Below are 23,898 nucleotides of genomic sequence, written 5' to 3'. Positions count from 1 at the left end.
ATTTTAAATTATATTAAAACTTGATTAAAACCTGCAAGCTTATCCAAATACAATTATAACTTAGAATAGCATACACTGTATATATAATATCTTATAGCAGAAACTATTGAAAAAACATTTCACAGTATAATACATATAGATGTAAAACTGAACAATAAGGCACTTAACACGTTAAAATAGTATATTTGTAAAAATACAAAACTGGCTACCTTTGAACCACTAATACACTTTCTGCAACACACTCTCATGTTATGTAGCATTAACAATTACATAGGAACATTGATTTAATTTGTGTTTATGGTTTCTTCTAGTCTTTCTTTTTGGAAGTCAGCAATACAATCATCACATGCTATACTAAAGGTTTACTCTTTATTCCCTGGATTCATTTCTAACCGTGATGGATGCTATACAGCTAACCGAAGCTGACAGACTATATAAGCAATTTGTAAGGATGTGTGGAAGTGTATATTTGCATGAAATACAAGACTAGATTATTTTGACTTTGTTCTCAATGGTTGTTAAAAAATTCTGCATCACCACTTTGCAGCATCCCATATTACTGGCATTTAAGAACATAATTTTATAACAATGAAATGGCATTAATACTGTGCTGGAAAGTTATTCTCAGATGCAATTAAACAGCAATATTGATTTGGCTATCAAATTCAGCCACTGAAAAAGGTGGCTTAAAAGCTGGTTTTACAGTGGTTTTTACAGTGCCTGGTGCAGCCATGTAAGGACTTGTCTACACTGGCAATTTACAGTGCTGTAACTTTCTCGCTCCGGGGCGGGTGAAAAAAACACCCTCCTGAGCGTAGCAAGTTTCAGTGCTCTAAAGCACTAGTGTAGACAGTGCACCAGTGCTGGGAGCTACGACCCTTGTGGAGGTGGTGGGTTTTTGGGTTTTTTTGTTTTGTTTTTTTAAGAGCACTGGGAGAGCTAAAAAAAAAAAAAAAAAAAGAGCCACACAAGCCACGTTAAAGCGCTGCCATGGCAGCACTTTAGCGTTACCAGTGTAGACTCATCCTAACTCTCAAAACATACCTCACATGACTTAGTGTTAAAGGAGTGGTTTACAATAAATAAAATATTTGCACTTTTATAGCACCTTCCATCCAATCATCTAGAAATTCTTTGCAAACACTAAGCCTCAGTAGGGTTATAAGATAGGAAAGCAGTCTCTCTCTTTTACAGATGGTGAAACTGAGACACAGAATTTTCAGCGGTATTGAGCTCTCAATTCCTAGCAAAAACAAATGGAACTGTGGTGGCTCTGATAATCAGGAAGAAAAGGTTATGGCTTCCCATATTCACACAACGAGTCAGTAGCAGAGCAGAATCAGAATCTGCAGTTTCCCAGGTCTTTCCTGAAGGGCTCATCCTTTGCAATAAATGGGAAGACTCCCCACTTCAGTGAGAGATGGATCAGATTGTTAAGCACTAGACCATGTTTCATATCCAGCATAGTAAGAAACAGATCTTGATTGGCACTGTGTGTACTTTAAACAAACAGGACAAGCCATCTGGCAATGAAAACACTAGCAATGGGTGAAACTCAAAGTTTGGAGGATTGATTCGATTTGAGATGATGATCCCACAGTATCCAAATATCTTGTCTGCAAGTCTCATGACTTTTTTTTTCCTGCCACTTCTTAGTTCTAGCTGAGTTGCTGATAATGCAAGAACACCACCACTTCATATTAGCATATGTTACTTCTGGGTCCTGGCCAAAACTAGGTAATGCAGAAACATGTACAAATGAATAAAAACAGTCAACCTAACCACATTCATTGGAATATTAAAAAAAATAAATCTGTTCTAGTGTTGGGGAATGTTTTATTTTCTCTGGACTGGCTGCCCAACGCATAATAATTACCCTAAAAATACCATTTTTACAAGTCAGTGAGTGATATTGAACACATACCATTTATAGTCACAAGAGGGCATTAAGGACACACCATGGAGATAAAATCTAAAGTGGTTGAACAAGGCCAAGTTTATTTGCTAATGTGACAGATCTGTTGCAAACCAGCAGTACACTGAGCATAACACTATCATATTACCCTTTTAAGTAATGACCATGGCTGAGATTTTTTTTAATAGGGTGCCCAATTTAGGCTTCTAAATCCAGTTAGACACATAGATGAGAGACCTGGATTTCAGAAGTGCCAAGGACCCAGCAGCTCCTGTGTCTTCAGTGATGTGGCAGATGCACACATGGAACTTCCACTGATTTCAGAAGGGCCCATCCAGGCTCTCTTCAAAGGACAGAAATTGCAGCTCAACTATGTCTCATGGCATGTCAGCAGATACAGACAGTATTTAAATCAAAGAAAAGTTTCAGGAAAAATTACATAAAATGAAAGGTATATAAAAAGGCATCAGAAACAGGGTGACCAGACAGCAAGTATGAAAAATCGGGACAGGGGTTGGGAGGTGGGGGAGTAATAGGCGCCTATTTAAGACAAAGCCCCAAATATTGGGACAGTCCCTATAAAATTGGGACATCTGGTCACCCTAATAAGGAATAAAATCCTGCACTCAACCCCGTGAAGGTTTATGAACGAATTCCAGATAAGCTTTTTTACTTTTGGATTATATCCACTTTACTCCATTTCTTCCCATCTTGAAATTTTGTAGAACTACTTTATATTCCAACATTTATTACAATTGCTGTCAATTCTTTGAGCTCATTTTCATATATACTGACTGTAGCCTATACCTGATTTGTTAGTACAGTGTGGTAATAAAGAATAGGCTAGAATTATATTGTGAAAATGTAACACCGAAATTCTACATTCTTGCATACATTTAAGCTTAAAATGTTTCTGAATGAGATGAGCACTTTTAAAAAAAATTGATACAATAAAGTTTACTACTTTCTTTGTATCAATAAGAAGAACTTTTGAGATACTCCGTCTATTGTTTAAAGGCCAAAGTATGCAAGCAACTTGAGTACCCACAATTTCGGTTGATATATATGGGAATGGAGGGAATTTGAGCACTTAGCGGGCCTAAAACAAAACTATAACTGATTTTGTTTTGTTTTGTTTTTTTAAAAAACAACCAACACTACTCACTCAATTTTAATTCTCTCCCCTCTAAACAAAATGGGACCTAAAAAAAATTGTACTGAATAAGGATATTGGTTTTGAGCAAAGCACTTGATATATTCTATAGGTCAGTCATTAGCTAAATACCCTTCTAAATATCTCAGTGGAACTTTGTTGTAATCTATTTAGGCTATCAATGGATGTGTTATTCAGTAACCTAACAGGCTGCCAAGTGAAAAGCATAGTTTCTGATCCTTCCTAGAATGCTCAGTCCACAGTTTTACAGTGCTTATCTTGAAGCAGGTTTACTAATGAAATTCACCCACATTTCCCTCCATAGACTTTGCTATTAGAAGTGGTTCAACTAAAAATAACTAACATGTCAGTTAGGAGATTAACCACAGTAGTCTGGTTTGTCTCCAAAGACATTGTGGTCCATGTAGATGAACTCAAACAAGAAATAAAACAACAACTTTGGGGATCTGCAAAGGCTGATATTGTACTAATAGGATTGGTTAGCTAATAATTGAAGGAACAGTTCTTCAAATGTATGTCCTTGGTTTCAGTTTGTGAGCCACTAAAGTTCTGCCAGGAACAAAACATTAGCCTTGTATCCATGTGCACAACATCAGACTCCCCAGTCAGTGAGGAGAATTTTTTATTTTTATTTTTATTTAAAGAGCTTGGATATCATTACTTTGCTATGTTTTACCAGGATGTCCTGTAAGAAATGCAGTTTGTTGTATTATGCTTTGATAATGCACAAAAATCTTCTGAAATGCAAGTTAAAATATTTTTCTGGAGTACAATTTTGTAGTCATTGACTCTGTGAACTGAAAAAGAAATCAGATCTGGGTACTGTATATTGCATTTTATTTGTACTAATTTTTCTAACTGGATATTTTAAAAATGAGAATGTCATTATTTAATTCTCTTTTTAGTGTTTACACTTGTCAAGACATTCTAAAAATAAGAGCGTTTTTTCACTCAAGTTACAGGTTAATTTAACTATTAGTGCAATTATTTCCTCTGCGATCAGCTTTTACTGAAGGTTTCGAAATAAAATACTTGAGTAGCTGAAGAAATGAATACAGAACAAATAAACTGTTAAACTCTGGGCTGCCCAGTATCCACTTAGGTTCCCCAAGAACAACATGAAAAGTAATGTTGACCAGGTAAGCTGCTAATCTGCAGTTCTGTTGTACACTAACAAAGTTGTGTATTCCCACATACTAAACCAACATACTTGTTTGTCCAACCAAAGTATCTACACAACTCCTGATAGAAAGGAATAGCAGTTCAGTCATATGACAGTAACATTTAATAATAAATATGGTTAGGTAACAGTGGAAGAAGTGTTGCTGTTGGAGTGTATTCACCTTGCACCTGTTTATGAGTCACTGAGATTTGTGCCAACGATTTCTAAGGAAAAAAAAAACAACCCAAAACCTCTAAATGCATAACATCAGGCTCTCAAGCACAATGCTTATAGTGTCATCAAGATATAGTAACTAAAAATTTAAAATGTTTGATTTTTACATTTCCCATTTGGGGACTGACTTTGCAATCCTGAAGCAGGTGAATGAAATCAGTGGGAGTTTTGCTTACAATAACATATTATACACAGCTTTCTTTTCATTTATCTAATATTGGTTAATGTGTGTGAATACACAAAAGTATGTATATATAGCTATGTAATGCATATAGGTATATATACATAATACATACAGACCCAGGCTAACTTGCCATTAAATGTTTAGACTTTGAAATAATTTTCTTCTTGTTACATAGATATAGGTTTTAAAAATAAAAATACTTCCATGCTTGTAGAGCTCCAATGATGTTAGCAGGTATTATTTCTAATTTGCAGTGTCATCATATCACAACAGCTTTCCTTTTCCTTTTTTTAAGTTTTTTTTTTTTTAAATATAAAATTACCAATACAAAATGTAAAAACTGGTATATCAGAGTACATGGGTGGTAGGAGTACTTCAGGGTCATAGTAAATTCATTCCCATAGAGCATAAAATGTCAAGGCTCACTTCCGGCTTCACCAGTCATATATCATAAGTCGTACCTTCATTAGCAAGAAGAATACAGTAAACCACTTCCCACCATTGTAGACAGATATTGTAACTTTAAATTTTAGTATGCTTTTGCCCTCAAACTCCAGAACTCTAAAGATGATATTTTGTGGATGAGTGATAATTAATAAACAAAAGGTGTGGTGTGTTCTTTGGCACCTCAATCTCATAAGTAAACCAAACTACTGCTTCTTTTCTTTCTCAGGGATAAATCCTATCTGTGGTGGACTCCTAGTACTAATGAATAGAATAGCTCTGTAAAATGTGATGAATAGAAAACATATCAAGGGGTGTTATATTTTGTCTACAATTGTCTTGTACAATTGCACAAGAATTTGGTCCACTTATTCCCTTACAGTTTAGTCCTTTTAAGAACTTTGGTTATCGCATTAATGTTTTGGTAAAATAAAGAGCAGATGCTTTCTTTCCTTTCTTCATCTTTCTTTCAGGTGGATTTTTCATTGTCCTCTCCTGTCTTCTGAACCCGTGAATATTTTTTGCATGAAGACTTGAAGCAGCTGGGAGGCCAAGATATTGGCCATGAGAAGCAGCAAGGAACTGAGCCTTGAATATTCTTCTCAAAGAAATAAAATATCGGATACCACCATGCTCGAGAGAGAAAATTAGTCTGGGAAGAGACCTTCAAATTCTATATTGGGGAGAAAAAGGAGAATAGAAGAAACAATTTAACAAGTTTAGACAGTAGAACCAATCGCATTAGCTGAATCATAAAGAAGTGACAATTACAGTATATTTGAATGAAATTCTGCAAATAGTAAGTTTATTTAACCTGGAAAGGAAAACAGTTTGATGTGACTTGGGTATTCCATATGACAAATGGCATAGTGAGAACTGAACACTTCTTTCTAACGTGTCACACAATAGAAGAATAAAGAGGAGACTCAAATTGAAAAGAAATATATTTAAAGCCAACAGAAGATAAAACAACAAAAACAAACACACACACACAGAGGATATAGCCAACCTTTGTCCAATGTACTGTAGGAAATGTAACTGGAAATTTTAAAAAGGCTGGGTAATTTAAGGTCTCTAATAACGTTAGTAGCTACTATCAATCAATTAAGATATGGTGTAGTCTATCCTAGCTACCTAAAACAGTGATAAAGTATTCATGTTTCGAAAGAAGATAGGTTTTAAAAACATATGCATGCCAGAAATGACAGACTACTTCTTAACATGGGCCCCTGTTCAGGAAAGCACATAAGCACCTGCTTAACTTTATACTTGTGCTTCAATTTCTGTGGAAAAATTATATTTTTGCCCCAGATCTAATCTACTAATTTTAAGGCCATTATGACCTTTTTTGTGGAATTTGCAAGGAGAGGCCATTATTGGGTTTATAGCGGTTTACATATACATACATATTACATATACATACATACCCTTTGCACTTACCTTTTCATTAGCCATTGAGTGGTACCACCAGAAGAGCCTTGTGGTGATATAATAAGCAACAATAACATCCACAGTGTAGTGTTCATGGGCGACAAGAATGCAGATTATACCAGCGGCACTCATCAACCAGCAGATCAAATGATACCACCAAAAATGACGAGGTGAGTCTGTCAAAAGGAGAGAATTATATGTTTCTATAAATATCCAAGATTAACTTTAGCAGTTTAATTTGAATCTGTGTGATGTGTGTGGATATTTTATACATATATATTAATGGAGAGAGAGAAAAAATCTCTACTGTAGTAAAAATTCTCTTTGAACAACTAAGAAAGCTTACTGATGCAGAGGTATCATCTGCTGAAATATGGCCATTAGGGTCTGTAGATCTTCAGCTGAGGGACCTATGAAGGTTAAGAGTAATCTAAGTTTTCATTTTCAAAATGGTTTTTAGTTTATATTACCAAAGAAAGGACAAGAGTTGACCACTAAGACTCAAAAGTTTGTCACTGTAATTTTCCCTAAAAATCATGGTCTAATTCAGAGTCCTTCCACCATTTGTGGACAGAGGACCAAGACCAATTCACAGCTCAGGGTGGGTGGTGGTGTCCAAGCTCCTGTTTTGGATGTTAATTGCAAGATGCCTCCCAGCCAGCTACCTTTAACTGAAACTGCTCTTTTGCTGAACATCCAGAATGGCTTCTGGCCACAAGAGGAGTAAGCTCAGTAGGAGTAAGAGGCAATCTATTCTAATGGGTTAGACATGGAACTGGGAGCAAGGAACTCCAGGCTTCTAATTCCAGCTCTGACACTATCTGTGGTTTTAGTCAAGTCACATAACCTTTCTTCTAATTTAGTATCCTGGTCTGTGAAATGGGGCTTGTATGCCACATATCAGAGTACATTGTGATAATTAATTTGTTAATGTTTGTGAAGCAGTATGCAAGTGCTAAAGTCATCCAGAATGCCCACAACCCTCCAGCAGCTGGCAGTCTTGCAGTTTAGCTGGAAATTTTTCCTTGAAAAATGTTTTTGATGTTGTCAACTACGGACATCATGACAGGCAGCTGGGCTCCACTTCCCCTGCAGTCGGAGGCTGGTGGTGGACCCCCTAAGAGTCCCACCCCACTTTTTATGTAAAATGAGTCCATTAGGTTTGGGATACCGTAAATACTGTACCAGTGATCTTACCCAAAGAGGCTGGCCCTGTGCATAGTGTTATCTAGTTACTGTAGTCAGGACTCAGTTATGTTTTGGAGGAAGGTGGGGGGAACTGAAAGACTACATCATAGAATCCCCCCAAAAATGCTAAGGCTGAGTCCATTCCACTGATTTGTGGACCAGGATTTGGAGTCCTATCCTGTTATCTAGTTGAGGAAGCAGGCTCCAGACAGAAGTGATATTCCACACTAGTATAATCTTCCCCTGTTCTGAGAGAGAGAAAGAAGCATGGGGAAAGCCCCTGAGTAAAATGCACCGACAATACCCAAAAGATACGAGGGTAGGGAGCAGCGGGGGGGAACTACACAAAGGGTATGTCTACACTATGAAACTAGGTTGATTTTATAAAAGTCAATTTTTTGGAAGCGGTTTTATACAGTCGATTGCGTGCGTCCCCACTAAGTGCAGTAAGTCGGCAGAGTGCATCCACAGTACCCTGGTTCGCGTCGACTTTCTGAGTTAGTAGCTATCCCAGTCTCCACCGCCCACTGGAATTCTGGGTTGAGCTCCCAATGCCTGATGGGGCAAAAACATTGTCATGGGTGGTTCTGAGTACATGACATCAGTCGCCCCTCCCTCCCTCTGTGAAAGCAATGGCAGACAATCGTTTTGCAGCTTTTTTCCTGGGTTAACCGCACAGACGCCATAGCACTGCAAGCGGGAGCCCGCTCAGCTCACTGTCACCACTGCTGTTGCAGGCAAGTCTACTGTGGGGGCTGCTGTGATCCAAATAGCCAATGCAATCATTGACATTCTGTTACCAAGAGTAGTGACTCTGGGAAATGTGCAAGCCTTTTTAGATTTTAGGTGCATCATATTCCTGTCCTTTGTCACTGGTGAAGAAATCTTGCAGCCGTATAGTCCACATGTAACAGCTCTAGGGCTCTTACTCTTTTGCCTTGGCCACACAGTAGCAGCTCCTGGGTGCCTTTGCATCAATGGTGAATGGCTCAATCTGCTTCTGCTGTAACTCTGCTATCCTAATCTGGGCAACTCTGCAGCAGACGGTGCAGTAGGACTGCTAGCCGTCCTCACCAATGGTGTTTTGCTCGCTCTACCACTTCTGCTGCAATTCTGCTATCCTGATCTCCTGCGAGCTGGAGGCTTCTGCCTCAGGCTGCTCTCCCAGCTGGCTGCACAGCGTGGTTACACCTACCGCAGCCTACCCCTTGCTCCCATGGCTCATGAAGCCTGGACAGTTGTAAGGAGCAGTTCAACTATAGGCTGAGCAAGTGCAGAATGGTGGTAGAATTTGCCTTTGGACGTTTAAAAGCTCGCTGGCGCTGTTAGTCAGACCTCAGCGCAAGCAATATTCCCATTGTTATTGCTGCTTGCTGTGTGCTCCACAATATCTGAGAGAGTAAGGGGGAGACATTTATGGCGGGGTGGGAGGTTGAGGCAAATTGCCTGGTGTCCGATTTTAAGCAGCCAGACACCGATTAGAAGAGCACAGCAAGGCACGCTATGCATCACAGAGACTTTGAAAACTGGTTTCATGACTGGCCAGGCTACGGTGTGACCGTTGTGTGAGTTTGTCCTTGATGCAAACCCGCCCCCTTTGTTGATTTTAATTTCCTTTAAGCCAACCACCCTCCCCCCTTCAAAATAAAGTAACTATTGTTTTGAAACCATGCATTCTTTCTTTATTAATTAAAAAAAATTGAGAACGGACAAAGTAGCCGCGGGTGGTTTTGGGTACATGTCGTCAGTGACCATTCCCTCCCTTCCTCCTTCTATGAGAGCAACGGTAGACAATCATTTCTCACCCTTTTTCCTGGATTGCCTGCGCATACGCCACAGCACTGCAAGCGGGAGCCCGTTTTTTCCTGCCTTCTAATCTGCGATAACCTCAGGGACGGAGATGATAGGGGGAGCATAGAAACATTCTATGCTCTACGATTCTGGGGGGACTGCATGGTCACCTGTGCTGATGAGCTCGCCATGCAGGCCAAACAGAAAATGAAATTCAAAAGCTCCCGGGGCTTTTCCTGTGTACCTGACTAGTGCATCTGAGTTGAAAGTGCTGTCCACAGTGGTCACAATGGAGCACTCTGGGATAGCTCCCGGAGGCCAATACTATCGAATTGTGTCCACACTACCCCAAATTCGACCCAGAGATGTTGATTTTAGCGCTAATCCCCTTGTCGGGGAGGAGTACAAAAATAGATTTTAAGAGTCCTTTAAGTTGACAAAAATGGCTTTGTCATGTGGACGAGTGCAGGGTTAAATCAACCTAACGCTGCTAAATTTGACCTAAACTCGTAGTGTAGACCAGGGCCTAGAAATAAACAAATGTCTCTCACACAAGAAACATGCCTGATCAAAGAGACCAGCAGAGCATATTTCAAGTAACCTCTAATTCAAAACAATGATATACTATATGCTCTTGCTTAGAAAACTACATTTTCCTAATTACACAGGAAATAGAAATGGGTAAATTATGCACTTCTGATGTACACAGCACTTTGACTACAAAGCAGAAGAATTCAGATGGGATACACTGCCAATCCTTAGGCAGCATTTACAAAGCTTATTATATGTACAGTCTGGTTGTTATTCTCCCCCACCCTTACCCTGCTATTTAAAGACATCTGAATTATGCTACTGTATGGAAAAAAAATCTTTAAAAAGAAGAGTTAAATATATCTTGCCTGTGGCATATATTACAGGATAAGATTTAAATGACCACTGTTAAGCTGTGATAACAAACATACATACAAAATTAATAAAACAGAAAGCAGGAAATCCTGTTGCCACCTACTCATGGAACATTAGGCTGACTGCCATCTGTTCTTCTAGCAGGTTTGATTTATTAATTACACACAATACAATGCCAGAAAATTTCGTAGTACAAAGACTTAGACTTAATGGTCACCATGCTATACCTCTTTGTTGTTTAAAGAAATAAAAGGTCTTATGTCCACATGGAAGTTCTCTGTCTCTCTTTAGACTGTCAAGTAACATTGTTTGCCTCACCAAGTAATGGGACATTCTTTTGTTACAAAAAGAATGTTTTACGTTATCCTGTGTGCTGAAGTTAGATAAATAATTTAATGAAGTCCAATGCCTCAGTCAAAGTGCTCAGGAAATCAGCAATGAAACAGGGACAGATTCTAATTTTAGATACATGCCATGCCGTGAATTTAAAAGAAAAATGCTGCTGCACTGACATATGGCCAAACAAGCAGCCAAATTATTGAGGTCCGAGTGGTGCATGCTGCATATTACATCTTACTGTCTGGTCCTCAGTTACATAATCTTGAAACTCATACTGTGAGACTCCAGAAGCCACAGAGTTCCCTACTGCCCTCAGGAGCTGGATTTTTGACAGACCATTGCAAAATGAGGTTATAAAAAAGTATCCTCCATTGTGCAAGCCAAACTCAGCACCAAATACAGCACTGGTATAAGCGGGCATAATTCCCATTGATGCAAGGGGAGTCATTTCTCTTTCTCGCTCTCTCAAATCATTAACTAGAGGATTATTTGCTGATTACCTCAAACAGAAGTGATAAGACAGATAATCATTTTGTGCACTGAGCTGATTCAGCCCCTCTCTCAACCTTACCACACACCCCTCCCACATCAGTCTCACAAAACACACAGATGTTTTCTAAAAACTCTGAAGCTCCACACCATGTACTAGGATATTATTGTACTTGCATACTATGTACAAGCATGGCAGACTCATTCCAGAAGCCACCCACTAGGAGGGTCAAGTGCATTTTGTCAAACTGTGTATTGCAATTTTGCCATTTATTTTAGGTTGTAAAATGCAACAATGTGGTTTTAGCTTAAGTGCTCTTCTTGTAACACAGGCATCAGCAACACAACTATATTTAAATACTGTAACTTACATTCTTTGATAAACAGGTAGGTGAGTGTTAGCACTACTGTGTGACCGCTAAACAGGAAGTCTCCACATAGGATGTGTGATCCAGTTATGGACAGACCACCACCAGAAATCAATCGTAGGATCCTCTGCACCTTAGCCTGAGAATCTCCATTCAACTGCAAAATGAGAAAAAATTCAAGATGATGAAGAATATATGTTTGGACAAGAAGTTTAAGTTAACTTGTGCTTAAAAAATAATAATGAAAAGCTCTATTTCCTAAACATCTGAATCTTCTTTGTCTATTGTCTATGTATTTCTCAAAGATAATAGCATATTTACCAGAAAAATTTCATAAAAATAACCGCAAAGCTTTCTGTATGCATTATATATTGATCAGGATGAGGTACAGTATATTTCAAAAGGGTGGACACATTAAGAATTGTGTAAGTTCATAGTACATATTTGTCACTTGTGGCACGTACCCCAGAACTCTCTTTCAATAATGGTGTGACAGATATGACAGTATCCTGGGCCAGCCTTATGGAGTTAAGTTAAACCTTATTGAATGTTTAGGAGGAACAAAGAGATAATATGAACTTCAAAAGACTATGTTAAACAATATAGCAGACGCGGCAAAGAGTCCTGTGGCACCTTATAGACTAACAGACGTATTGGAGCATGAACTTTTGTGGGTGAATAACCACTTTGTCGGATGCAGATCCAGACTAACACGGCTACCCCTCTGAATATAGCAGACATGATAGATCTTTTGGGACAATGTGCGTGAAGTAGAGTTTTGAGGACGGGGTGGGCAAACTTTTTGGCCTGAGGGACGCATCGGGTTTCTGAAATTGTATGGAGGGCCACTTAAGGGAGGCTGTGCCTCCACAAACAGCCAGGCATGGCATGGTCCCCTATCTCACCCCACCTGCTTCTCACCCCCTGAGAGCCCCCCCCCGGGACCCCTGCCCCATCCACCCCCCGCTCTGTCGCCCCAGACCCCCCACCCTATTCAACCCCCCCCGCTCTGTCTCCCCTGACTGCCCCTGGACCCCCTGCCCCTCACTGCTCCCCGCTGCCCCATCCAACCCCCTCTCTCCTTCCTGATGCCCCCCCGCCACATCCAACCACCCCTTCTCCCTGTCCCCAGACCGCCCCTGGAACTCCTGCTTGCTCCCTGCCGCCCCATCCAACCCCCCTTCTCCTTCCAGACTGCCCCCCCCGGGACCTCTGTCCCCATTCAATCACCCTGTTCCCTGCCCTCTGACTGCCCCGCTACCTATCCACACCCCCGCCCCCGATCACCACCTCCGAACTCCCCTGCCTGCTATCTAATCCCCCAGCTCCCTGCCTCCTTACTGCGCTGCCTGAAGCGCTGGTGGCTGGCGGCGCAGCTGCACCAGGACAGGCAGCTGTGCCACGCAGCACAGAGCGCCCCAGGTCAGGCTCACTGCTCTGCTGCCCCAGGAGCTCCCTGCTCTGCTGCCCAGAGCATTGCGCCAGCAGTGGAGCGAGCTGAGGCTGTGGAGGAGGAGGGGGCTAGCCTCCCAGGCTAGGAGCTCAGGAGCTGGGCAAGACGGTCCCGTGGGCCGGATGTGGCCCGCGAGCTGTAGTTTGCCCACATCTGTTCTGGGAACTACCTATGAACTCAGCCTTTGAAGCTTCATCCTGAGCAGGAGACTTTGTCTGCTGTTCACCTGTTGCTCTGAGGACAGTTCAAAGACCCAGTTTGGATTCTCCAGGGAGCAACAAAGAAAGGACTTTTGAATAACTAGCCTGAGTTTAAGCTGGCTCAGGGCTTTCTTCCTGATCCAGCAAACAAGACAGGAACTCTGGTCCATGGAGGGCCCAAATCCTTAGGGAAGGGCTTGGACTACTCAGGCCTCATAAGACTGGGTACTAGTTCTGAGCTGAAGCGGTTATGAACTTGCGACCATAAAAGAGAACCCTTTGGGAGGTTTGAAGGACTGACCTGCCAGAGTCCATGTTGGAGGCAGCTGGAGTGATCTCTGGTAAGCTTATTAGCATGTGTGTAGGTTCTTTTATTATTTTAATAGGTTTTCTCTGTAATGCTTTTACCATAAGAATAAAATGCTTTCATAGGAAGTGTTATGTGGTAACTTACAACTGTTGGCAATTACTCTGTTAGTAGTCTCTGAAGAGAAAGCAGGAGAAGCCTGCTTAGGCAGCTTATCTTTTGCTGGGGATATCACAGTATAGTCAAGGGACTGTGCAGCCTGGAAATGCCCTGGTCAGGACAGAGAGAGACTCAGGTCTCTACCCAAGAGATGCAATGGCTAGGGGTCTGGAAGCATGAGAGCAGGGGCTCTTGCTGGACCACTATGGGGAAACACAAGTACAGTTGCCCTGAACTGTGAGAAATGGTTCTAATAGAACCAATATAAAAATTGTGTGAGGTGTTACATGCAAGTCACTCACTCTTTGTCCAGAGCCAAGTAAAACGTTCACAAATCAAGACTGAAAACTACATGAAATTTGCCTAATTTGGGGCTTAGTTAAATGGTCAGAAGTCAGCCTAGGTTTGTTGACATGTTTGTAGACTTTTCAAATACACTTGGGCTGATTTAAAATTTCTTACGGATACTGTGCAAACGCTCAGTCAGTTTCATATCAGTTTTCACTAAGTTAACTTGTTGGGGGTTTGGGGGAGGGGGAGACAAGTTCATCCCTGGTTTAACTCCAAGTAAGATAAAGCAATTACATCAAGAATGAATATGCCCCCATCTCTAGAGTAGTCCTGAAATATTAATTCATTGAACCGAGTTGCTAGGGAGAAATTCTGTTCCTCCAAAGCTGTCCCCTGAGTGGCTCCAATGTTTGTTCTGTGATACTTGGTAGGTAAAGTCTGTTTTTAATTCCCATATATCCCATTTTAATTGCAGCATTGAGGGATGGGATGAATATTGAAAGCAAAAATCAGAAATATGCAATTTAAAATACAAAGTCTACTGTAGGTGCTGCAACGTGCCAATGTTAGGACTAGAAAAACTTCCAAAAAGCAATAATTCAACAGTCCTTAACATGTCAGTAAAGAAATCTTTTTAAGGTGGCTATGGAATCTTAGTTTGGCGACCTGGAGTAATCATAACAGAAACCTAAGCCAGTTCTTCACCATCACCACACACATACGGTCTAACATTTAGAGCACTCTATCATTTAGTTCTGCAGTACCATTGGCAAACACAATCAAATTTCCACAAGTATTTGCTCACATTTTTTTTTGGAGAATTTGCTTTTCCTATGTTTACATACCTTTTGCCATGAGTGTCAGCTGCCCAAACTGGATTTAAAAGCCCCAGACAGCCCTGGCCAAAACAGCATCATTGGCAAACTTGCTTACAGCAGGCCACCATTGCCTCTCAAAAATCTGACTGCAATGCAAGGTTTCACTAGCTTGTCCTCCAAGTAGCTGGTTTGTATGTCAGCTGACAAACTACAGTAAGGTATATTTATTATGTACGTCTCAGCTGAAAAAAAAATCTCTGAAGATATGAATCTAGATGGCTTTTAAAAAAAATAAAAAAAAATAAATAAAAATAAATATGTCTAGTCTGGCATAATCCTAACGTATCTAGATGTACATAAAACCTAGAACAAAATGGGCAAACAATCAATCTGCTGTAGTACTACTCCCTTGTACTCTCTACTCCTAAAAGATGCTCAGTGTTCACAAAATCCTGCCTTACTAACAGCAATATACCAAAATAAAATGAAAAACCTAGCAATCACCAAAATAATCACCTGCCAGGAGCCACACTTATCTCTGAAGAGTATCATATAGTATGTGGAGAAAACATTAACTTTATTAAAATAAATGAATGTACCAAGATGTCTTTTTCAGATACTGTATTTGATGTAATACTTTGGCCAATACCAAGATTTCTTACCTTTGGAGCACACTGAAAATGCATTCCAGGCACAGGTAGGGTGGTAACATACATGGTAATACAGCGATACAGGTACAAAGTTCCAATTATAAAAAAGAACCTGCGTCCCACTATTGATCTGAAAACAAGGAGGGAGGGAGAGAAAAGAAAGTAAGCATAAACTGAAAGGCAGGATATATTTACTTGTCACGAGGAGAGAGGGTCGTACGGTGCCTCCAGCGTAGCTGTAGCCTCATTAAATGGTTAATATCCTAAATTTTAAAAAGTTATTAGAGCTTTTAAATTGTGATCTAACCAATATGAAAACAAAGTTTCAATGGTACTACTTCCATGTGAGATTTGAGAGAGAGAGATACACAATATTTGATGTCTGGACACATCTTGCTGGGTCACGTCACAGACGGAGAGATAGGGTCACAGACCGAAATTGAAACATGAATGTGCTGCAGTTAAGAGAGATAAAGAAATTGCTGCAAATGTAATGGTTTTATTTCATTTAACCACTAGATGGTAAGTAAAAATTCAGGCCTATTTAATAGCACTAGTGTTCTCCTAGTGTTTTTATTTTGCTTGTAATTATTTTGTAATTTCCTTTTCATTTTCAATCCCATGTCAAATAAAGTTGGTTTTCCTTTAAAGTATCTGTAGAGATTGTTTCTTGAGGAAACAGGAGATGATCTGGAGGGAAAGATGGGCTGATGTTCTCAGAGATGTGACTAGCTTGAGCATCCAGTCTAATGTTAGTGAACTGTCTAGTGCCTTGTCAGAAATTAAAAAAAAAAGTTTAATTGAAAATGTTTCAATAAGCTCTACTTAGGGCAGACTAAGGTCTCACAGCACTTTCTGTCAAAAAGAGTGCAGTTTAGTCAAAACTGAACTGTTTTGGGGAATGGTATCACTTTAATGAAAATTTCACCTGTAAGGTCTCAGTTCCACAATGGAATTTCTAGCCAGAGATTTAATCTCAGAATAGACAATCGCCTGGTGGTTAAATTGCTCTGTGGGGATGAGAGAGACTGAGGTTCAGGTCCTGCTCTGAAAAGGTCTTGTTTTTATTCTGCATCAGAATAAAAACAAATTTTGAAACCTCAAATTTTTCATGAAATGTAATTGTGGTTTTCAAGCCAACTCTACTCCAATGTATGGGTGCAGAGTCTAGCTGCAAATTTCCTTTAAACATTAAACCTGAACTCATTTTGGGAAATCACTGTAACTCCTCATGGAGAAAAGTGCTACTCAACATGAATAAGGGTGGTAGAAGCAAATTCTGTTACTAAGTAGAAGCAGAGATAAATATAGCTACTTACTTGTATCTGAGAAATAACCACTGGATTAGCCATAATCCAACTAGTATCATTCCATTTATTTCTGATACAGAAAAAGCCCATTTCACGCGATCAATATAATCAAAAAATTTATCTGGCAATGGAGGACTGAGCTCCTTGGGAGGTACCCTCTCATGAACAACGGTGATCATGACAGTCGTTAGAATTAAATTAAAGAGAGCATACACAAAGGCAATGCCTGTTTTCCACCATTCCAAAGGAAATTTGTTCCTAGATTCAGCAGGCATAGAAATCTGAATATAGTCCGGATATTTCTTTGTGCCTTTTCGCAAACCATTAGGTAAACCCTTAGGTTTGCCATTGCCATTTTCGCTCTCTTCGCTGACAGATAGGGTAGGTCGAACGTAACCATTTGAGGTGTCATTGTTTTGACTTTCTATGTGCTCTTCAAGCTTTGCAGTCTCAATGGTATCCATTATCCCAAGACCTTGAGCCAAACCAGGGAATTACCAATTTCTGGCTGCTTTTTAAAATTCTTTACTCCTCTAAGTCCACCTTATATGTTTCCAATTGATTTTTGTTCTCTAATACAATTTTCAGAAGTTGTCCATTCTGCTTTCTCTTTTCAGTTGTTCTGCAACAGATCTTTGACACAAATCTCAGTTTCTTTCCCCAAAAGCTCTTACTGTATCATCTGTAAAACAACAAAATCATATTCAGAAACTGTACAGTTGGCAACATCATACACAAATGAAATACCAAAATAGCTTAGGGAAATCTGCATTCTAAATATCACCACAGTTTGCTTCACGTGGAAGTTGTGGAAACACAGCAGACAAGTATTAGGCAGTATTTAAAAATGCTCACTAGTTTAATCCAAGTAGATGGTGTTTAATTTAAAAGTTAAGTGGAATAACTTTGTTTTGATCTTGACTCAATCAGTTTAGTGGGTGGTATCAACCTTGGCCTTAAAAAAAAAAAAGGCCAGTATTAAAAGGCTTCAACAGCAGCTGACATTATAGTGTTGATTTTCTGAATTGTCAATAGCGGAATTACAATGAGTCAAGATTTTCTCAGGCATTGATCATATTAAATCTAAAACACTCTGAACAGAATTCCATACTGGCTTACACCCCACAGCAACCCTACTAAATTCAACACAACTGCAAGGAGATTACACGAGGAATTAGTCAGTTATGCCCACAAAATTGAAAAGTGGCCTATTTAGCCCTGGGGATGGGCCAGAAACTCAGAGCAAAACATCCACTATTTGGGCATGATCCTGCAAGGTGCTGACCATACAGCACGAATCTAGCAAACACATAAAGCCAAGTGTAAGTTTAAGCATGTGAGTAGTCTCATTTACAGTTTGATTTTGCATTTAAAATCATAGGTATAGTTTGATTTCTATATTTGGGGGGGAAGGCAGCTCCAGTGAGGACAACTGGGCCACATGTTGCGGGGGAGCGGCAAATTCTGCACTTGCCCAAGGCTTGCAGTTTGTAGAGGACACCCCCCCACAATCCCATCTGCTGCCCCCCAAATATGCCCATGCTTAAAATGGGAATTCAACCTGTGTTTTTTATATGAAAAAATACAGTGTAGCTACACCAATTTTTCAGCAGCAAATCTGTTAATTCGCTTCTGACGTGTTCACATTTTGAGAATTTCCTCAGCAGAGCAGAAGCAGGCATTGACTCTGTATTGAGGAAATACCAAAGGAGTTCAATATTTACGCCTATGTTTATGCAAGCTTTTTGATAGTATGATTGTAACGTAAGTATAGGAAGCATATTTTGGTACTATTGTAAAAATGTTTCAGGCTGCATTTAAAAAAATACTTCAGTAAAACTCCTACCTTTTATATCTTCATTACACAAGTATGGGCTTTTATAAGGAACTTTTACAAAAGAAAAAAAGAAATGCTACTCACATCTATAGAACAGAAACGGCTAGTCTATCTCCAGGACAGTAGTGCTCAAACAGCTGAAAATTTCCTATGGATTTGAAAATCCTATGCTACTGTACACTCGTATCATAGCTATGGCACATAAATTTGTATGACTCTTAATTTGGCTCAGATGAAGCTATGAATAATAGTCCACCTATCTGAAAAATGTTTACCGTCAACTAACAGTGTGAGTATGTCATAATGCTCACCCTTTCTGGCTTCTTTATGGGCAGAGGCACAGCACTCATCACCTCATGTTCCATCATACTGAGATAGTAGCCACAGCTTGGATGGGTAGCATACTTTTCGTATTATATCATGATGGAAGTAAAGTTGCCAGTTTGTCCCACTGCTATAATAATATCACCTGCCTCTTCTATAGCACTTTACATCAGTAGATCACATATGCCAGAGTTCTGTCAGAGTTTGATATAAAGAAAAACTACTTAAAAATAACTTCAGTGGAATTATTGAGCTTTTGAAATATGATGAAAGACTTCAAGAAGTCCAACACATTCAAGGACTGAAGAGTTCCCAACACCTCATATAAGGATTAAAGCCTCTTAACCTGGGAGAAACCTATGCTGCCATATCCCCAAAGCTACCCTCCCCCCAAAGTCATACCCATTTAATTATACTGTCACATCTTAACTCCCCACCAAAAACAAACATCTCTGACAGATTGTCTCCCTCCAATAAATCCATTTAACCAATTAATTCTGGCTACCACTGCTACCCCAGTCGACTCAATTAATGATTCCCCACATCAAACCAACAACAGATGCTGGTTCCCACCACACTGCAGAGCTCCTCTGCAACTACTGCCCATACTGCTCTTTTGGATGCACAGAAGGGTCTTGGCTTTCCATCCAGTTGGGTCCTCTGCTCCTTCTCATTCCCTCTTAAAGGAACAGTTCTTAGAGGCAACACTGCTCCTTTCATTCTCCCTCCCTTAGAAAGACCCACCTAGTCCTAATTTCCTCTAGTCAAGTTGCTGAGTGTATGGACGGAACAACTGGGCATATTCATTGCCTATCTACGGGCCTCATCACTGAGTTAATGAATGCCTCCTCAGAGATACTTGGCATATGGACTCTCGAGATTGGGCTCTAGATAATTTTCATGATACAATCTTGTAGTATTTGTAGCAAGGCCCAAAATCATTTTGCACAATTTCATTACAAACCTAAAACCTGGGATAGGTGTGTTTATGTAGTCTGAGGAACAGTGTTTGTAAGTTAGCAAAATAAAAGTGTGCTTTACTTATGTCAAAACAACATTTCTATTTTTCTTCCTGCTTCACTGACAGAATGGTGGTTAAAAAGAAGTCCTACCATGAATCTCCACAGTCTAAAAATTTTATAAATACAGCAAATTTTATGGACAAGCAAAGCATCTGTTTTTTAAAAATGAACCAATTAAATTTTCCTTCTTTTGAAAACAGGCTCACAGGGGAATATTTAACATAGGCAGTTTTAAGTCCCATCTTCCACCCACCACTTTCTCTTGTCAGAGCTGGGTCTGAGAAGTGGGCAGGGCCTCCAAAACACACAGCGGACTGAGATCCGTGAGAACAAACACAAAATACATCATGAAAATCCACTCTACTTGATGCTCCCATCTAGGCCTCTCACAGTAACTGCAGTACATCTAGCAAACTTGGCATGCTGCCATTGCCTGGCTTTCCCCCCCAGTATTCCTCTGGCAATGTCTGAAAGCCACAGAGGAGGATTTAATGAGGGCAGCAGTAACTTCTGAGGCTTTATTTTGAATTGTAAGTTCTGTTGCTGTAAGAAGCTTCACAGAGCAGCTGCTCATCTGACTTCTCTCAGCTATGCCTCCTACAGCAGATGAGAATGCATCTGCATAGCAGCTGCAAAAGGGAGAGGATGAGCTATGCAGTAGTGTTATAAGAACATTCCTCTTCTCACCCCAAGTACTTCTCTGTGGGACTTGGACTGTTCTGCCCCTCTTCATGTCATAATAATGGAGGCGAGTCTATGGCCTTAAATTTAGAAGGCAAATGAACACGCATACAAATGCTTCTGATTTAACTTACATTAAAAATAACAGACTAAGGAAAAAGGAGAAAGATCTAAAATTATGTCAGTATAATAACTGGGTGAAGTTTAATCAAGAAAAAAAATTACACTCTGTACTATTAGATTATTCTCTTAAGTTTGAAGACTGCTTACTTTCTCATAAATTTAATTGAATTACTAGCAATGAACAATATTATAGGTGGGGCTGATAGTAAGTTTTCCCTCCACTTCTCATAGTAAGACCCTGTTTTCAGTTGCTTATAACTAAGGCTAAGATTTTGTCACAGTTATTTTTAGTTAAAAAAAGTCACAGATGGGCACTGTGAATTTTTGTTTATTCCTAGTGACCTATGACCTGTCCGTGGCTTTACTCAGAATAACTGGGGCCAGGGCTAAGTAAGCGAGGGCATGGAGTCCCATGGGGAGGAGGGGACTGACAGGCAGAGACAGCTCTGGGAAGCTACAAAGGGGGCACATGGCTCCCACTGCAGCCACCGGGCAGGGAAATGCGGCCCCACCGTAGTCCCCATTCTGGAGCTGGCCACAGCTATGGGACAGGGGTGCACAGCCTGGCTGCAGCCCCGGCCTCAGCTGCTGACAGCTGAAGTGGAAGAAGTCACTGAGGTCCAGTAAAGTCACGGAATCCGTGACTGCGGTGACTAAATCATAACCTTACTTATAACTTTGCAAAACTAACCGTTTGGGCCACAACTGCATCTGCCTCAGGCTGTTCTGGGTTTTTTTGGGGGGAGAAAGGACTTTTCAGCCAAAACGAGTTAAGTCGTTTCCAAGAATGAGGCAAAGGGCAAAATATATTTTTCCATGTTAAAAAATTCTTGAGACTTTTTCTTTGAAATGCTTTAGCTCCCATATGCTTTGAAGGAGGGACTTGAAGTTTGGCAGAGGGTGGACTTGGTGTCCAGTGATACGCTTTTTGCCTTCACCATGAAAATCCGCCCAAGAATTGGCCAACCAATAAGGTTTTTAAAAAAGACTCACCTATGTACAGGAGAGACCTCTTTTATTTTAACAGCTAAAATCTCCAGATAATCCCTCCTCAAGAAGCATGCTCCAGCCCCTCACAGTTTCTATGTGTGACTTAACTGTGCATGGGGAATCAGAAAGACTTTCCTTGTAATTACTGCTCCCAGCTGCTCTGGGTCGGACACTGGAACCGAAAACAGGAAGCCTGTCTCTTTTATGACCCTCCTGCTGGCATGCAGCAGCCAGGGAGGAAGAAGCCATCCAATTTGAATACAGAAGAGATAAAAGTTGAATTAAGGGTGAGGGGAGGGAAAGGAGCAGTTTGGCACAAGAGGTTTGGGGAGACTTGGAGTAGGTGAGGAGGGGAGACTGGAGAAATAGAAAAAGCCAGTGAGGGAAATGGGAGGTGGGGGAGGGAGAAGTAAAAAAACCCTGGAATAACACATTGAACAACGGAGGAGAAGAGAAAATATTAAATAGCAGGTCCTTAAGTGAGCACCATTTTTCCTGTGCTCTGAAGGAGACAGGGGTCCTGTAGAAAAAAGATAATTTATGATCATGAAATTAAGGTCTATACCATAATGCATAAACACAAGGGGGCTAAATTAACACTGCACAGGCAAGCTTAATTCTTGCCTTTTCTAAGGCTATGTCTACATTACCACGGTAAGTCGACCTATGCTACACAACTAACTCGATGTACCTTAGGTCGAGTTACCGCAGGGTCTACACCGCGGGGGGTGGGTGTCGATGGGAAAAACTCTCCTGTTGACTTGTCTTACTCTTCTGGTTGGGGGTAGAGTACACGGGTCAACTGGAGAGTGATCTGCTGTTGATTTGGCGGGTCTTCCCTACACCTGTTAAATCGACCACTGGTGGATTGATCTCAGAGCGTCGATCCCGGATGTAGCATAGATGTAGCCTAAGGTTTGAATGCTTGACTTTGCAACCCTAATAATGCTTTTTTAATGAATTAATTTTTTTAATTCATATGTATAATGATATTCAGGTTAGGGCAGTAATAGGCTCTTTGTGGTAGTCCATAGCTCCCTACTAGCACCAAACATTAGCAAACTTCTTGTGTATGTTCTCTAAAAATTCACAAGAACACTCTATATATAACAAAAAGAAAAGGAGGACTTGTGGCACCTTAGAGACTAACCAATTTATTAGAGCATAAGCTTTCGTGAGCTACAGCTCACTTCCTCAGATGCATATCGTGGAAACTGCATCTGAGGAAGTGAGCTGTAGCTCACGAAAGCTTATGCTCTAATAAATTGGTTAGTCTCTAAGGTGCCACAAGTCCTCCTTTTCTTTTTGCGAATACAGACTAACACGGCTGCTACTCTGAAATCTATATATAACGTATTTGCACAGGTCCTTCCTGAACAAACTATCACCATAACACAGAAACTAGTCATACAGCATTACTCAGTGTTTTTTTGTTTGTTTTTTAAAAAAAAAAAACCACGCAAGGGACACTTCCACCTTTTAACTTTTGATCCAGTTAAGACCCAATCCTGAACACATAGTAGTCATCAATAGAGTCTTAGCATTGAAATCAGTGTGAGCAGGATCAAGCCTTTATTGTTTTAAGGCTTTCTTACTAATGCCATTGCATATTTCAGGAGTATTATTAATAATCTGATTTGATGTGTTTTAAAAATCAAAACCTAGTTTTCAAGAAAGATTTTATTGTTCCACGTTTTGTACACTCCCAGTATCATGTGAGAAATTCTAAGTTCCAGTAGAAAATGTCAAACGTGTCATCATATAGTAGATTCATTTATGCCATTCCTATGTACTAGTCTGACTCACAGGACACCTTTGTTGGCGGTAGTTTAGGTAGAACACACAGTGTTAAATTTCCTATGGCAAGTATCCACAGATTAGCAATGGAAAGCAAATTGTTTAACAAACTAATGTTAACACTGCTCCTCCAAGAATAAATCCAAGGAAGAACCAGTCTCTAAACAAAATGCAACAACAGAAAACAGACATTGTATGACAGCCTGGATGTTTGCTATTAGCTGCCACTTACAGCAGATGAATCCAGAAACAGGTTATATTTAATATATATTAATTATTCTCTATTAAAAACTATAGGTCAGATTGTACTT

The 23,898-nt window shown here is 40.1% G+C and overlaps 1 protein-coding gene across 4 annotated transcripts in view; it reads right to left on the bottom strand.

Annotated features, from left to right (window-relative positions):
- Positions 1-4,356: 4,356 nt before the first annotated feature.
- SGMS2 (sphingomyelin synthase 2) overlaps positions 4,357-23,898 on the bottom strand; it is a 60,058-nt gene continuing 40,516 nt past the window's right edge. For all 4 annotated transcript variants that reach the window (XM_084625641.1, XM_084625638.1, XM_084625639.1 and 1 more), the window contains 5 exons: positions 16,823-17,495; positions 15,516-15,633; positions 11,629-11,782; positions 6,554-6,720; positions 4,357-5,786 (listed from right to left, as the gene is read on the bottom strand). In XM_084625641.1, the coding sequence (XP_084481767.1) occupies positions 5,583-5,786; positions 6,554-6,720; positions 11,629-11,782; positions 15,516-15,633; positions 16,823-17,277 (1,098 nt within the window). In that variant the 5' untranslated portion in view covers positions 17,278-17,495 and the 3' untranslated portion in view covers positions 4,357-5,582. The remainder of the gene's footprint in view (positions 5,787-6,553; positions 6,721-11,628; positions 11,783-15,515; positions 15,634-16,822; positions 17,496-23,898) is intronic.

The sequence above is a fragment of the Lepidochelys olivacea genome (assembly GCF_965140295.1).
Source record: "Lepidochelys olivacea isolate rLepOli2 genome assembly, chromosome: 4".
In the NCBI taxonomy this organism is placed as follows: domain Eukaryota; kingdom Metazoa; phylum Chordata; order Testudines; family Cheloniidae; genus Lepidochelys; species Lepidochelys olivacea.
Note: the sequence above shows the minus strand (reverse complement) of the source record. Positions and strands in the feature narration are given on the sequence as shown.